The sequence below is a fragment of the Periplaneta americana genome, chromosome 1, assembly GCF_040183065.1.
Source record: "Periplaneta americana isolate PAMFEO1 chromosome 1, P.americana_PAMFEO1_priV1, whole genome shotgun sequence".
NCBI lineage: Eukaryota > Metazoa > Arthropoda > Insecta > Blattodea > Blattidae > Periplaneta > Periplaneta americana.
Window position 1 is genome coordinate 209,340,488 of NC_091117.1, and position 18,296 is coordinate 209,358,783.

The 18,296-nt window shown below is 34.8% G+C and overlaps 1 protein-coding gene across 4 annotated transcripts in view; it reads right to left on the reverse strand.

Moving 5' to 3' along the window:
* The window catches only part of babo (TGF-beta receptor type-1 babo), a 92,452-nt gene that overhangs the window by 18,573 nt on the left and 55,583 nt on the right, over positions 1-18,296 (reverse strand). For all 4 annotated transcript variants that reach the window (XR_011334145.1, XM_069836580.1, XM_069836581.1 and 1 more), the window contains exons 4-7: positions 10,448-10,693; positions 9,795-10,025; positions 7,316-7,483; positions 5,161-5,333 (exon numbers count right to left, since the gene is read on the reverse strand). Coding sequence is in view for 3 of the 4 variants with exons in the window: in XM_069836580.1 (XP_069692681.1) it covers positions 5,161-5,333; positions 7,316-7,483; positions 9,795-10,025; positions 10,448-10,693 (818 nt within the window). In the remaining variant the exon portion in view is untranslated. The remainder of the gene's footprint in view (positions 1-5,160; positions 5,334-7,315; positions 7,484-9,794; positions 10,026-10,447; positions 10,694-18,296) is intronic.

The following is an 18,296-nucleotide window of genomic DNA, read 5'->3' on the forward strand; positions in this document are numbered from 1 at the left end:
TCCTCATCAAGTAATACTCCTGATTTCCTGTAGTAGACAAAAACCATTAGAGAAAAATGTCAGTGTAAGAAAATAATATTGATGATGAAATAATTTTTTTATAGGAGCATGATTATTTTATATATCGAGATAAAGCAAATTGCCCAATAATTATGTTTAATTTTTTGAGTAAGAGATGTCAAAAACAGTGGATTTTAAATCGCGAAAAAACACGAAAGCCCTCGAAAATGCCAAACCAAGAACAAAAATCTCACTTTAACACTTAGAAGCTGGAAGACTTATACCACTATTGCACGCAAATGTCTAACCCTTAACCAGGGGTTTGTATACCTGCATAATCAGGTAAATTCATATTGGGTTCGTTAGCCGAGCGGTTTAAGGTGGACAAGATATGTCCGACCAGCATATCATGCTTAAGATCGCAGTTCGCGTCCTGGCCACTGCAGTCAATTGAGTCTGTGGTAAAGAATGGGGAGGGCCCATGTAAAACAATTGATGTGATGGTACGCATGGAAACTGACGGAGTTTCAGTTGACTGCAGTTGAAATGATTTTGCTACTTTTTTAAGAAGAAAAAAAAATACATTACAAAAAATATTTTTTATTGTTTTAATCAAGTGTGATGTCCTTAATGTTACATCTGTGGCTTGGTTCTAAAAGGGCCAATGTGAATTTTTTGCACATTTGAGTTATATACAATTTCGAGCTCATCTCGGTCTGTTCTTCCATATACTAAAAGGGCCAGTGTCTGCTGCAGTTAATCTGGAAGGTACAGAGCATTCACAAGCCAATGTCATAGGTTCACTGTACAAAATAAGCAAACTTCAAACCCATTTATCTCAAAACTAACATTTTTGACATTGGCCCTTTTAGAACCAAGCCACAGATATAAAATTAAAGAATATGAACATATTTTATATATAACATATTATATCACGTCATGACCATAATACTAGCTGGTCACTATAATGGACGCACGGCTTCTAAGAGTTAAGTCAAATTCTAACCTTACAGGGCGCATTGAAAAGTTCAAAAGTAGAGCCTTGCTGCAGATCAAAATTCCGAATTTCTTTCGTCATTGTCGTCATCATCATCATTTCCTGTTTTACGTTTATTTTGTCATCTAAACTTCTCTTCCCTTTAGGCTAGTAGTCTAGGAGTTGTCACAAAGTTCTTTGACATTGCTAAAGCGACAAAGCAGGATATGAGTTTACACTTAGCTGTTGTTAGGAAACCATTTCCCTCCTCGTCTTCTTGCGTGTCATCAGCATCACCATTTTTTTCTTTGTTCTTACTTTTTTGGCGAGTGACCAAAAATGTCAGTTTCTTTCAAATTAGCTCCTGTCTCAAGTCTCATCAATGTTAACATAAATTTCCGCTGCGGTGGTGCGTTGGTATGTTGTCTGATTGAGTGACATAAGAAGTTTTTTCCTCACTGATGGCTCACTATATTGGGCTTCTTCATCACAAGAAATTTTTTCTTTATGAAAACAACTTGGCATGATTTGTGGAGGCACTTGCTTCAATATTCAGATGCTTAAGTCAAACAGTGAAATAAATTTAGTGACTTTATCCCTTGGTCTATGGGCTTGGAGACATTATTAACACTATACTAGTCTTATATTTGACAGTTCAATGTATGGATGACAGGTTGCATTGACCAAGAACAGAAGTATCTGGTGACTTTGCTCTTTCATGCTCGCATTAAATGCCTTCATAGTCTAAGCAATCATCCAGGCCACTTTATTTGTCCTTCACTGAACAAACATGAAACTTCTTCCAATTAATGTTCTTAAAACACATCATCAGCAATTTTGAAGTTTAGTGTATTCTCTATCATTTAGTAAAATCACAAAGTTACTATCACTTTGTTTTTCAAAAATTTCTCCCTGAACATTTTTCTCATTTTAAGCAGAGAAATTTGTTCTGTAGTGCCAGGAAAAAAATCTGTTTTCATCAGCATTTACAATATTCTTACATTTACACTTCTCAGTAATAGATGGCAATTCTTCTTTTCATTCAGCAGTGGTTCCCATACTCTTGTCACATGATTCACAAAAAAACTTCACTGAACACAATTTGATGTATTTTTCTGAAACTCACCAACCATTTATCAGATGCCCTGAAATAGCTCTTTTCTAATTTAATGGCACTTTCTTTTTTGTCTGTAATGGACATGGTATTTTACAATTTCCGGCACTAGCACTGAAAAACTATTCATGAACAATTTCGTTTATGTTTTAATTTCCAGACTTTTCGATTTTTTCAAAAGGCTGCAACAATTTTATTATTCAACCATTGCTTTCTAATTTACTTTCTGTGTTTTACCATCTCAAACTTCTTCACAGTAGGAACTGCTTACAAACTTATTTTGTTTACTTGCTTAATTTTTATTTTCATTACTCTGTGAAGATGAAGTACACAGTGTTTTTTTTTTCCTTTTTTTTAGATAATTGCTGTAACAAACGTTGCTAACATAAGGAAAATAATACTCGTCACTCAACCGGATGTTTTCAGTAAAGTGGGTAATCCCTGAAATGCAGATGCTTTGAGAGAAAAAGCGAACATAACTTTTATTGTCCATTAATTACTTGCATCCAAGGAATGAGCGTACTTTGGATGAGACTATCGAAAGAAGAGAACAGCAAACACTAAAATTAAGGGAAATGTACAAAATGTTTTCCATTAAAATCTTAAATTTTTCATTTTTACAATAAACGGTTTCCACATAGTGCAACTGATGTACAGTAGAGAACTCCATAATGAACAACACTCTGTTTAATGTATCTAATGCTCTGAATTTGACAATAGTCATTCTTCTTCTCGCCTCCCAATATTTAGAGATGGGGTGCTTAAATGTTGAAAGTGCATCACATATTAATAAATATCTCTCATCCATTTCGTCTTCCTTTGAACACAAAAGGAAATTTAGCAATGCAAATACTCCGATTTTATGCAGATGTTTGCCTAGGAAATCGTGACCAGTAACAAGTCTGAACATTGCTGGGAAAGTCTGCAATCATTTTACGTTCAATTATCAGTTTCTCCCACTGAGCATTTTCATTATTGCTTTTAATTTGGGATGGACAGGTTTGATTGCTCTTTCTTTTGATAATCAGTTTTATTGATTCATACACAACATTTTGTTGGGTTCTTTGTTTGATTTTTGCTTATTTTTTCGTCAACGTGTCTGTTGTCTCATTGCCAATCACTCCTCAATGAGCCAGGATCCATTGTAATATGATTTTTCTTTAGATTTTGAATTTGTCAAATCATGGCATGCGTTTCTTTGACTTTTTGCATTTTAGGGTAGCTGGTGCATGTTACAGCTTGAATAGCAGCTTTGAGTCTGATTCATTTCATTCAGTGTTCTGCCAAAGAGTAGGTCTTTCACTGCAAATCCAGCTTTCTCCAATCTTTCCTATTTTCTGCCGTCCTCTTTGTCTCCTCGTATGATCCATATATAATTGATGTTGTCTATCATCTGATATCTTCTTCTGCCCTGAACTCTTCTCTCGTTTACCATTCCTTCTAGTGCATCCTTCAGTAGGCAGTTTCTTCTCAGCCAGTGACCCAATCAATTCCTTTTCCTCTTCCTGATCAGTTTCAGCATCATTCTTTCTTCACCCACTCTTTCCAACACAGCTTCATTTCTTAAAACCGGAGTCTGATAATATTACAAAATTATTGCATTTGTTTATCCAGTTAAAGATTGGATCACCTACAAGAAAATATACAAACATCACTTACAGAGTTACAAAAATGGTGTACAGAAAACCTAATGGAAGTAAATAAGGAAAAAACTAAATACCAACTCTTTTCCCTACAAAAAAAAAAAAAAAAAAAAAAAAAAAAAAACCAACAGAAGTAAAACTCTATTACAAGAAAGGTCAAGATAGTAAGTCAAGAAGTATAGATAATGCAAAATACTCAAGAATAATTTTTGTAATCTTCATCTTACGATGTTTGGTGACGTATACACGTCTGTTGATGTGACATATTAATGAATTTAAATACTATTATAGTCACAATCATGCCATGGTATGAAAGAAAAATTTCACAACCTCGAGCGGGAATCGAACCTGCGACTTCCTGTTCTCCGGTCAAGCGCTCTACCACTGAGCTATCGAGTTCGTCTCACGCCAAAGGAATTATCCTTTCATACTGGCGACTCTGTTATAGAGTACTGTCCATAGCGTCTGATCTAGTCAGCACTCATTAATATGTCACATCAATGGACGTGTATACGTCACCAAACATCGTAAGATGAAGATTACATTTGTAAAGTTTCTTTCAACCCATAAGCAGTGCTGACTAGATCAGACGCTATGGACAGTACTCTATAACAGAGTCGCCAGTATGAAAGGATAATTCCAAACCTTTGGCGTGAGACGAACTCGATAGCTCAGTGGTAGAGCGCCTGACCGGAGAACAGGAAGTCGCAGGTTCGATTCCCGCTCGAGGTTGTGAAATTTTTCTTTCATACCATGGCATGATTGTGACTATAATAGTATTTAAATTCAATAATTTTTTATAAGACACTCACACGGAAGAATCAAATAACACATATAACTGAGAAAGCAACAAAAAGATTCAAATTATTAAAAAGACTAGCAGGAACAAAGTGAGACAGCTTCATAAAAACATTAAAAACAACATACAATATGTTCTGAAATATTGTGGAGAAATACAAACAGCAGCATCCAACTCAAAACCTACTCGAATGTACACAAAACCAAGATCTACGACTAATAACTGGTGCAGCTAAAAGTATTCCGATAGATGCCTTAAGAATTGTTACGTCCAACAAACAACTAATTCTAGAATTACAAACACAGGCCCTGTTACTGTATGAGAAAGTACTGAGCTTACGAAACCACAATAAATGCAACAAATATTTAGACGCTCTGTTTAATTCAGGTTTCATTGTAAATAGTTTTCACTGTAATTAAATGTCCTTACTTTGGAAACTAATGATTTATAACAAACAAGTATGTTTCAGGGAGCAGAAAAATTTGTCTGTGTTTTATTTTTATTTTATTACAAGGTAAAGGCATTAAATCTAATAAAACTGACAACTGTCTGTCTTCCCACATTTTATTCAAAGAAGCAGAAGTGAGGAAAAAATGGAAATGTTAATATGTAGTTTACAAGATCTTACCTCTGGAGCCATGTATCGTTTGGTGCCCACTCGGTTATTAAGAGGAATGTCTACTGTGTCTGTCGCAACATCATGTCTCACAGCTAGACCTAGGTCTCCAATGGCACATGTAGTATTTGATTTCACCAGAATATTTTTTGACTTTAGGTCTCTGTGAGCTATGGCAGGTTTTCCTGTAATAATACAATGTAATATTTTGTAATACACATTTTCATATAATTTTACATATATTTTGAAATGCGTTTTAATTTAAAATTAAGTTAATCTTGTCAAATGGCTGCATCAAATGGTGCAAAACAGACTACAGTTCAGAGGCTGTTCAGCCTAATAAATGAAAAGAAAAAAAAAACCTCTGATTAAACTAAAATTATAAATTAAATTTAGAATTCAATAAACCAATGTCTATTTTAAGGGTTGTAAACTTTACAGGAGAACTGAAAAGTTTACAGATGTGATATTTTTAGTATGAGTCTGAATTTTGTGGCCATTTTGAATCACGAAATTATTACTTAAGTTTTATCCAGTGGCGTATACTGGTTAAAGGGTTTGGGCTACCGCTGACCCTATTATTATACAAAATATATCTAACAATTACTTTAATTTAAATTACTATGGTAAAACTAATAATACAAAATTATTACATTATGTTATATTATACACTTTTTCTTTTGTAATTTCCTTGGGCTACCACTGGTAGCCCCGGTAGCCCGCAAAATACGCCCCTGGTTTTATCATATTACTATGATGTATCGAAGTACATATGAAGTTTCAGTGTAGTAATTCTGCATTTCCATATGATGAAGAACCGGTAGAACAAAGAAAAATTCTCTCCAGCACCGGGACTCAAACCCGGATTTCCAGCTTTATGTGCTGGCACTTTTCTCCAGATGGCACCATGTTCTATCAGACCACGGCCACTTAGTCACTCATAATTAGGGACTGGATTTTTATGTAATTACATATCATATTCCTTTCAACCTAACCATATATAAATAACTAATCTTCGCGGATCTTGTAATTACCATTAATATATTAAAAATTGATATTACATATTTTTACATATTTACCCCACATTATATATTCTGGCTTGGTATTACATAAATCTACATATTTAGGAGTTTTATTCATTTTTACTTCTCTGAAAGGAAAAAAAACTTCTGCTGGCCAAGTTCACAATTTGAAATACACAGATTACAAAAGGCTTTTTAAATCTATGTATTTCAAATTGTAAACTTCCCCAGCAGAAGTTTTTTTTTTCCTTTCAGAGAACTAAAAATGAATAAAAGCCTTTTCAGGTGTGACAGGTACCACTATTGCTCGACCTCTTTATTTTAAATTTAGTAGACCTATACGGAAATGGGATTTTGCGAGCAATTAGAAAGTATGGTTCTCGGCTGGAATAATCCTACCCTGCTGAATGAGACAGAAATGTCACTTTTCAAACAACAGTTTGTAAATGCCTATAGTTTGAGGTTTTAGTAGGTACTTGTTTCTTACAGGGAGCAGCTAAAATGCATGTGTCCCACATCTCCTCTTATTTTCTCCTAATCCAGTAAAGCGAAACAGTGCTTGCAGTACTGTTGTCATTCATTTCGCTCAGTTCTCTAGTTTTAGTACTTACGGTATAAAGTGCAAGTGAGCTTATCTACTGCTTTTAACTAACTAAAATGGCCCCTGTATCTTCAACCCTAATGATAAAAATAAAATCATGGATTGCAATGGACGAAGCTTTCACTACAGATGGAAAAATAGTAATGTGTCAAGTGTGCGGTAAAAAAGTCGGGTGCTCTATGAAATCACAACTGGAGAGTCTTACCTATCCTATACCTACCAGATATTGATATTAAATATTTTCATGATTTTACATATTTTGGTACATATTCAGCTTATTTTTCTTATATAAATATGTACATATTTCACATCTTGATATTACATAAAAATCCGGTCCTTACTCATAATGAGTGCACCTCTGTACTTGTGGTTGGACATTGTGTCTACTGTCTCACATGCTGTGACACAGTACACGAGGGTAGGCCAACAAAAGGGAACACAGTAGGTAGAACTTAAAATGGGATTCAATCCGGTATTGGAACTTCAATCAGATGTGGCTTAGTGGAGCAACATAATGAAGTCTGCTGTGCGTATTTTGCCTCACCTTGAGTGCCTACAATCTCCATGTGAAGATGTGCTAGACCTGTTGCAATGGACAGTGTCATCCGAATCATGCCGGCAGTGTCAACGGTACTTCTATTTAGATAATCAAACAGAGAGCCATTTTCATGATAGTCTGTAATTAACCAGAGCTGCGTCCATGTACCATTATCTGTAAACAGAGAGATGCAACTAATAAATATACATTTGCCAATAAAACTTCCACTCTGTCCAAACTGAAATAATCGTTTCTAAAATATAAATCAAGAGAGTAACATAAAATTACATTCACAGCCTCGCTATATATTTTATGCAACATATGTGTGTTTAGAGAAGTGTTTAGATCCCTTTCCTACCACTTATTACCATCCAAGGCGAGTGAGGACCCGGTGGTTCTGTGAACTAAACTGTTTGTCTGCTGTAGTTGTGAGTACATTCGTGTTCCTTCTCAGTTGGCCTCTACATTAGGGTGTATAAAAAAAAATCCGAAATTCTAAACGTAAGGGTGTAAAAAAGTTTTCTTGTAGTCTCTACTATAACCAGTAAAAAAACTAGGTCACTGATTACATTTTTCACCGAGCCGCAGGAGACCTAAAGATTATTGTATAGGCCTACCTAAAGTAAAATTTTTATTAGACCTAATTTTTTTTTCACATTTCTTCGATGCAATATCGATTCAACTGATCTGATTAGTTTTAATCTATTTCAGGTAGTTATATAAGGCTTAAACTTTTAATTTTGCTACGTTTTTGCTAGATTACGAAATTTCCTTTCAATTATTGATAAAAGTTTGGAAAAATAATGTTATATTAAGTTACGGGCTGATCTATACACAAAAAATGAATGATACAGTGTTTAAACCCTATCAATAATAAATCAATTTCCAAAGAGAATAAAGAATAAAAGGTACTGTATAATACCACAGTCTACTATATACAGTCACGAAGCTCAATATGTAGTAAAAATGCAAACATGGGTAGTTGCCCACCACTAGGATCGCTACTATCGCCTCATCATCGCACATCTCTCTCCTAGTAGATGACAAAATATGTTACACTTTCGTTGTGTTCTTTTAGAAATATTAACACCTTGAAATATTAAATGCATAAAGTTAATTTATTATTTTAATGAAGTATATTAAATTCCACCATAAACTCAAAGATACCTACAAGAAATAGGTTAATATTATTTTGGTTTGTGCAAAACGAACTGAAATTTACTATAATCGCTTCACTCATTCAAGATTATAGCGATAATTAACTATGAAACCAATAAATATTAATTTGCATTTCCCTTTACAATAATAATAATGGAAATATGAATTAATGGAGTAACTTACGTGTACCGGTACTTGTAGTGTAGGCTTACGTAGTTAACAAAGTGGGATGAGGTTAAGCAATAATAATCACACCAGAATTGGAAATAAAACGTGATCAATAAATTTTATTGTAACAGACTTTTTCTACATCTCTAGTAAAGTAACAAATAAAAATAACAACAAAATTAACAGCTCTAATTAAAAACATATCCTTTGAAAAAAAAAAGTAGGCCTAAGCAATAATAATTCCACCAGAATTGAAAATAAAACGTGATCAATAAATTTCATTAAAACAAACTTAATTTTTCTACGTCTCTAGTAAAATATTATTATTCCAATTATTGTATTTTAGCCACTGACATTTTCATTACAACCAATAACGAACATTTCACAAGCATCAATGTGAAATACGCAATGAGCTAGCACTCGATGGAAATACGACACAGTCCAAAGTCGACCGTGGACAGTCTATTGTTTCTAGTTGCTAACCGCTTGGAGCGCTTTATCACGAGATTTGCAAAAAATCACCAAGCTTCGCGACTGTATATAATAGACTGTGCTAATACGTAATACCGTACATATTATAATATTATCATTTTTTATTTCAATATAACCTGATAGGAGGTGCCAGGTGGCATAGATTACAACACTGAACAGGGTCTTGAAAAAATGAATACCAAATTTTAAAAATAAGTTTATAGAAATGAGCACTGTATTTTTCCGATTTCTTCGACATTCCAAGACAAATATAAATCAATCTAAGACACAGGACATACCATTAAAATCCAGAACAATCCTGGGAAATCCAGGATGTCTGGCAACCCTGCTTATAATACATCTGTCTGGCATGAAATAGGGATGTTTATAAATTTTTCTGTCTAGAGCGTTTCCAAAGCTGACACTTTTACATAGCTATATACTCAATACAAAAATATAGCTTGTATACACAGGAAACTGTCATATAATTTGCACAAAACTGTTGGCAAGGAGCTTTATGCAGTTGCTTTGTTCACTTTATAGTTGAACTAGCTCTGCACTTTATGAACAGAAGTTAGATAAGTCATTCATTCTGGCTAAAAGCGAACTCTCAGTTATCTGCCTGGGATGATGAAGAAAAAGTGCAATATATGTAATCAGAGTCTCCAAATTCTGAAGATTGACTCACCTTTGTTATCAGCTGCAATAAATCCAAGAATGTTATCATGCCGCAGCATCACAGTCTGATATATTTCTGCCTCTCTAAACCAGGACCGTTCTTCTCTAGATGAGAATATCTTCACTGCCACATTTTCTCCACGCCACCGTCCTCTCCATACTTCTCCAAACCTTCCTTTGCCAATAATCTCTACAAGCTGAATTTGTCTTGCGATACTTCGCTGAACCAAAAGAGGCAAGCCTACAAAGATGTAAAATTAGGAATTTCACTTTGTTGTTCAATCAACTGGGTTATAAATGTGATTGTTAATGGTTAATAGCAAATTGTAGACCAATTTTTTCTCACAAAATGTTTGTTGAAAATAATTTTCTTGACGTTTCACAAAGCTACAACTTCATTTCTAGGTAGTAATTAATTTATTAGCATTTATTCACAATTTTATTATTTATATGAAAACCTGACGTGTTGGAAGAAATTGGGAATAATTTTCGAATTCAGCACAAAAAATCCCTCAAGAATCGCATATCAGATGCAAAACAACAGAAAAAAGATTCAAAATGCAGACCAGTGTCATGAAAGTGAACCAGGTTTTTCCAATAATAGTGGAAGTAGTCTGAAGAAACCTTCCTTTAAGGAGTTAGAACTCCAATATAATTTATTACCTGAGCCTGAACCACTCGTGGTCATTTCAATCATGTCCCTTAAAGACACACCACCGAGAATAGGATGATCTGGTGCTTCAATTGAGTCTTCAGAACGATAAGGTAGCTGATGTCTGCTCCTCCGACGCTTCTGCCAGATGTTGTACGCGATGGTCACAATGACGGATAGTATGACAATGGGCAGAGCAATCACCACGGCTAGCTCCCATGTGCCCAGTGACACCGTTCCTTTGCCCTGTGGATTCTCTTCAAAAAGTCAATTCTCAATTAGTAAAAAATATCATGCATTTATGTAACACCTACTTAATTCTTATAATACAAGTAAATGTATAATTTAAGATCATGTATATTTAACATAAGAGTAAAATAATTATTTTTAAAAAATCATTTCAGCCACAAAAATCAAAGAGCACATCATATGAAGTGCGTAACAGATTATCCTTCAACATCAATAGTACAGTTCCTTACATCGGAAAATTGGAACCAGATGAGAATCATCAGATCAACTACTTGTCAGAAAATTACGAGGATAAATTTTAAGCAAAAACCCTGAAGATAAACAGTTAATGAAACTGTTTAACAACGTGTTACTCTTTCCCTATACAATAAAAACGTAAGTATGTTTTAATACTTGATTTAGATTTATTGATCCTTATCCACAAATTTTTTATAGAATCTGTATATATGATTATACATGATTCCACACCCAACTACCTTGCCTCTCGGTTTACTCTCCTAGCTTCACATCATAATCGAAATACACGTTCACTGCACAATCTGTTGCTATCAATACCACGTCATCAGACATCTCTGTACTCAAGTTCTTTCTCAATAGCCATGGCCCGCTCATGGAATTCGCTGCCGCTGGAAATCAGGGGTAGTCTTAGTCCTCAGTTGTTTAAAATTAGGTTGTTTAGAAATATTTTAAATGCAAAGAATTGGTTTTTTAGGTATAATTTTTTATTACTATTATTATTATTATTATTATTATTATTATTATTATTATTATTTTACACAGTCATTACTTTATTTTTCCATTAACACTTATATCTAGGTAATTGTCATTGTGTCAATGTAACACGTGCTGTGCTGATCATACTAATTGTACTATTCCTTTAGTTGTGAGATTATATTCATATGTATTAATTATTTTTTTTTAAGTTAATACTGTGTACTAGAATGTATTTTCCTGTTTGTGATTATGTATTCAGTCTCTTTTTAGTATATATATTTTTATTATTGTTATTTTAAAGTTAATACTGATTGTGTATATGTATTCAATCTCTCTCTTTTACTTAATTATGTTTATTATTATTTTTAAGTTCATATTTGTATACCGGTATGTATTTTTCTGTATGTGATTTGATCCTGGTTGAGTGGAAGAGAAGGCCTGATGGCCTTAACTCTGCCAGGGAAAATAAAACTATTATTATTATATACCCCTGAACTGTATAAAAAAAAAATACCTATTAAGCAATGTTAAATAGCAAATTATTAATGTTTTCCATACAGTATTTCTTCTGCTAACAATCTATGTCTATACTTTACTTGTGACCATCTATTTGAGCTGAACATACAGTACATAAGAATATAATTGTGTCAGTTCATTAAAGGACAGAAGCCAATCAACAGCTCAGACTTGGATTGCTTATAGATAAAAAAAAATGGATTCTCTGCAAGAAACACAGAAAACAAAGTAATATTACAAACTAATATTAGTTTACAAAGACTGTATATAAATATGAATGTGATAGATATAAGATATGAAATTAAGAGAGAGGTAATAAACTCTGATGTTCTATTTTTCTGGATTTAAAAACTTTAGGGCCTTCATGTACAATCTGTTTATAATTCAATGTAAACATTTCAGTTTATAATTATTTCAGTCATAACAATTTCTTAAATTTCTGGAGTCTCAAAATTAACATGGTCATATTTAAAAGATTTGCAGGTTCCTCTCAATTAGTTATGTGATATTATATTAGGCATAATCAGGATTCATTAAAGATTCTACATTATTACCTATATTTTTCTCAGTTAAAACACTAAATAATATAATTATAACAAATAAAGTTTAAAAATGATAAAGATAAATTCAAGATTAATATAAAATCCATTATTTAATTATATTATCTGCCACGTTTGTTTAACATTTTATTATATTTCAGGACCCCCTGAGGTCATCAATGTAAAATTCGCTGATGTCAAATTTTAATTGATAAATATAGTACGAGGTCTGTCTAAAAAGTATCCGACCTTTAGCCAGAAAAAATATTTCAAATACCTGACGGGGTTGGGACCCTAATCCCCTTCAAAGTAGGCCCCTTGTGCTTGCACACACTTAGCCCACCGATCCTTCCACTGCCGGAAACACCTCTGGAAGTCTTCTTTTGGAATGGTGTTCAGCTCCGTCGTCGCATTCCGCATTATCTCTTCTCTACTCTCAAAATGGGATCCTTTCAGTGGTGTCTTCAATTTTGGAAACAACCAGAAGTCGCAAGGAGCCAGGTCTGGAGAGTAGGGAGGTTGGTGAATGGTTGTAATTCCATGTTTGGCCAAGAAAGTGTGTATCAATTGGGATGAATGTGCGGGGGCGTTGTCGTGATGCAAGTGCCAGTTGTTCGCCGTCCACATGTCTGGTCTTTTGCGCCGAACTGCATCACGGAGTCGCCAGAGAACATCGTGATAGTACTCCTTTGTCACCATTTGTCCTTCCGGTGCGTATTCGTGATGCACAATTCCACGGACATCAAAGAAAACAGTCAGCATCACCTTGATTTTGCTTCGCACCTGCCGCGCTTTCTTCGGCCTTGGAGACTCGGGATGCTTCCATTGCGACGACTGTCTTTTTGTTCCTGGGTCGTACCCGTACACCCATGACTCATCTCCAGTTATCACGGTGTTCAGAAACCCAGGATCAGTGTTGGCGGTGTCCAGAAGGTCCTGTGCAATGTCACGACGGAGGTCTTTTTGTTCCGGGGACAACTTGGGCACGAATTTCGCAGCCACTCGGTTCATGTTCAAATCATCACACAAAATTGCATGTGCAGAATCTTTACTCACTCCAACCTCTTCGGCAATCTCCCGCACGGTCAAACGACGATCTGCCATCACCAAATTTCGCACCCTCTCAACAACAGCTGCACTCCGAGCAGTTTGGGGCCTGCCACAACGCTGCTCACTCTCCGCTGATGTGCGGCCATCTTTGAATCGGTTGAACCACTCCTTAATTTGTGTTACACCCATCGCATCTTCCCCAAACACCTGCTGAATCTTACGAATTGTTTGACTTTGAGAATCACCAAGCTTTTGACAAAATTTGATGCAGTATCTTTGCTCAATTCGTTCAGTCATCTTGCGAGAAAACTAAATCCGACAAACACCTAGAACAGCACCTTACTTGGCGACCACCAGCCAGTGACTGGCACAAGCGAATGCGGTGAAAAAATTCAAGCATGCGCATTACAGTTCCTCCTTCCACCATGCACAGTGGCGCCGCCTTAGAATCACAACTTTACGCGGGAAAAATTAAGGTCGGATACTTTTTAGACAGGCCTCGTATATAGAATAAGTCGTACCATAAGCATGATGATGACTAATAATTGATACTGATCATCATCAACTTTACTTACTGTTTATTTTAATATTTCTACATTAAAACAATTTAATTGGACAATTTGTAAATAAATACAAGTGTAACACAACTTCATCTTCTCAATTCAACTCGAGTTATGAAATAACAAAAAAATTAAGCAACAGAAAAAACGCAAAATCTTAATATTAATAATATGCCACTACTCAATATAAATGTGATAGAACTGCATATTATTTGACGTCAAATCATATTACGGAAGTAGTTACAAATGTTTTCAAGTGCCACGTATGGTTATCATTTTCTGAAAGTTGTAATGTAGCATTATGTCTATCGTACTAAATAAATAATGACAAATAAGCAATCAATGAATGATTTCCTTGTAACAATACGGAGAACAATAATTTAAGCAACTAAAACAGGAGTTGTTGAGTAAACATGAAGATGTGCTGAATACTTTTTTGTAAATATTAGTATTAGTGAAGAATAGAAGGTTTTGCCATATTATGTAATAAGCAAACATTCAATCATGCAAGCATACAGGAACTGGATGTAAGCAGTATTTACCAAACCAACAAGATGCATAAGAATTGTGCAATAGTGATTACATATACTTTCTCATTATACAACAGGATTCAAGCATTAATGTAACATTTCACTTAATAAAAGAATATAACATATTTAGGCTATTTTTAACTCATACTCTAATATGCAGAATATTTCACTTGCTCCACAAATCTAAAATTATTTTTAGAATCAACCCGAAACGATAATAACATGTCTATAATAGAGTAACAAATAGAATTATGTAAGAAAAATGTTAGTGCTCTAAAAATAAACCTTTCCATAACTGCTTCATCTTTTTGGATCTCCTGGGAATTTAACCATGGAGTTGTGCAGCTGTGCATATTCCATATATGCCATACAATTATTTTTAAATTATAAGTTTTAATCATGACAGCAAGATTAAGTGATAAATCTACAATATAATATACGGTATTTATTTAACAATGTTTCAACAAATGACATAGATAAATAATTGATTAAATGGCGATCTTACTCGTGTTAATTGTGTAAGCATGTGTGGCTTACAGCTGTTTCGGTGCATCTTCACACCATCCTCAGAGCCTACTAGATCTCGGCATCACCTCGAACTTCGCTGCCTGTTGTGTGGGTGCGTTTGATTGTTGAAAAGTGTTGAAATGTGGTGTCAAATAGTGTGTGTGTTCTGAAATTGATCTGTGTGTTGAGAATTTGATCAGGGGGTGTTTTAGTGTGTCTGTATATTTCAGATAAAAGATCATACCCATCCTAACGTACGGAATAGAAATAATCTGGGAAAAGTTAGGAATAAAAGATCTATCAACCATGGAGGCCGTGAAGGCATGATTCCTGAAGACCGCCCTTGGGGTATCAAAATACACCTGCTCACGACTCGTCTATGTTCTTGCCAGGGAAACTTTTCTAATGGAAGACCTCAGGATCAAGTATAGCCTGCCATCTACAGAGAACTGGAAAAAGCAAATGAAAATAAGAAGACAGAAAGCAGAGATTTGGCCCGAAATTTATACAACCGAGGCCATGGTAAATAGAACATGGATGGAAACTAATCAAGACCTACGCCACTTCGTGAACACTATGGCAACACATGGCTACCACCACAAAGTGTGTAAAGTGAAAACTTATCATGATCCGAACGAGACATGCGTGTGTTATCTTTGCGAACTCGCCTGTGACCGCTACCACGTCATATCATGCAAAAAATTATCCAATCATTAATTGAGACCTGCACAGGATCATGACCTGTGAAGTGAAATTGTAACTGAGTAGTGAAATATTAACTCTTGATAGTCATATGCACAAATTGTGCGCATTTCCGTTTATATATATATATATATATATATATATATATATATATATGTATATTTCAGATAACGTACTTAGCTTAAAATGAAAGATAAATTATTTACTGAATAGGTTAAAATTTCTGCAATTGTAACTGAAAATTGCCCATCCCAGCAATGTATGTTTTATGTCCACTTCAGTTGTCCAGTTTCTACAGAAGTGTCATCACAATGAAAAGTTTATACTAAAACATTAATGAACTTGCTATTTACTATGAATTTTGTTCAAAATATTTTTAAATTAAGGTACTTTATTTAAAAAGTATGTATCTAATGCTGAAGAGTTAACAGTGAAGTCATTCTCTTTCTTGTTTCCCAATATTAAAAAGTAGCATTTTATTACATAGGCCTAATAGTTTTACATTGATTTTGTATCAAGAAGTTTTCTATATCATGTAATATTTACAAGAAATTATTAGGGGCATTTCTCTGGCATGAACTGCCTATATATATAAAAAATTACAAAATATTTAAACTATTTTCTAGCCGACTTAAGGCTGGAAAGTATCAGTATCAGTATTATTATTATTATTATTATTATTATTATTATTGCTTGTACCTTTTCATTTTCATTCCCTACTCAAAATATGTACAATACACATTCTGAATTACATGTTCTTTACTATGTAGAACATAGGCTGTTCAGGCTGAATGTTCATGATTTTTTTACTCTTACTTACTTACTTATTGGCATTTAAGGAACCCAGAGGTTCATTGCTGCCCTCACATAAGCCCGCCATTGATCCCTATCCTGAGCAAGATTAATCCAGTCTCTACCATCATATCCCACCTCCCTCAAATCCATTTTAATATTATCTTCCCATCTACGTCTCGGCCTCCCCAAAGGTCTTTTTCCCGTCGGCCTCCCAACCAACACTCTATATGCATTTCTGGATTCGCCCATACGTGCTACATGCCCTGCCCTGTCTGGATTTAATGTTCCTAATTATGTCAGGTGAAGAATACAATGCGTGCAGCTCTGCATTGTGTAACTTTCTCCATTCTCCTGTAACTTCATCCCTCTTAGCCCCAAATATTTTCCTAAGAACCTTATTCTCAAACACCCTTAATCTCTGTTCCTCTCTCAAAGTGAGAGTCCAAGCTTTACAATCATATAGAACAACTGGTAATATAACTGTTTTATAAATTGTAACTTTCAGATTTTTTGACAGCAGACTAGATGACAAAAGCTTTTCAACCGAATAATAACAGGCATTTCCCATATTTATTCTGCGTTTAATTTCCTCCTGAGTGTCATTTATATTTGTTACTGTTCCTCCAAGATATTTGAATTTTTCCACCTCTTCGAAGGATAAATCTCCAATTTTTATATTTCCATTTCGTACAATATTCTGGTCACGAGACATAATCATATACTTAGTCTTTTCGGGATTTACTTCCAACCCTATCGCTTTACTTGCTTCAAGTAGAATTTCCGTGTTTTCCCTAATCGTTTGTGGATTTTCTCCTAACATATTCACGTCATCCGCATAGACAAGAAGCTGATGTAACCCATTCAACTCCAAACCCTCTATGTTATCCTGAACTTTCTATATCTAGCTAGTTCTTTTGCTATTAATGTTACCCCTCCTGTTCTATAAAGACTAGTTACATTCCATGTACCAAATCTCAAAACCTTATTCCTTTGCTGTGGTCGTGCCAGAGAATCAGTCCCATTCCGAGGCTTATTTGAAGGATTCGTAACAAGCTGTTTTTTTACGGTGATGGGTTGTTAGCCCTTCGCCCAACCCCCAAGCTGGAGGGCCACCCCTTATCGGCTGTCCACGACTGCTTATTCAATATATTCGCAGCTACCCTCCTTATCTGGAGGCCGTCTCCTCTATCCGCAACCTGAGGACGCGCCATGCCGTGGTGATAGGGACCCACAATACATAGTTTTTTATAGTTTTAAATTTAAAATGTAAATGTTGTGTTAAACTATTAATGTAACACCTCGACTACTACATAATAATGATATCGCTCAGTTTATTTCTGGTTTTAACCTGTGACAGATGTGAAGTTCAGATATGTTTAATTTTGCCTAAAGCACAATGGAGTTGATATGTGAAGAACAATATGCTCGTGTCTCAAAAAATTTTTTGCTAAGAAGTATAAAATGTTATAGCAGGCTTGTGGCGAATCTGTTCTATCCTATAGTATTGCTTGCAGATGGTACAAAATGTTCAAAGGTAAAAATCAATATTCATCAAAAGATTGGGGCTTCAACCACAGCTCTTACGGATATGAACATTAATGCTCTGCTGAAATTGAGGGAAGATGAATAACATTAAGAAAGCCGATAAGAGATTCCATAACACTTCAATAGGTGCAGTCCACATATTGGTACATGCAG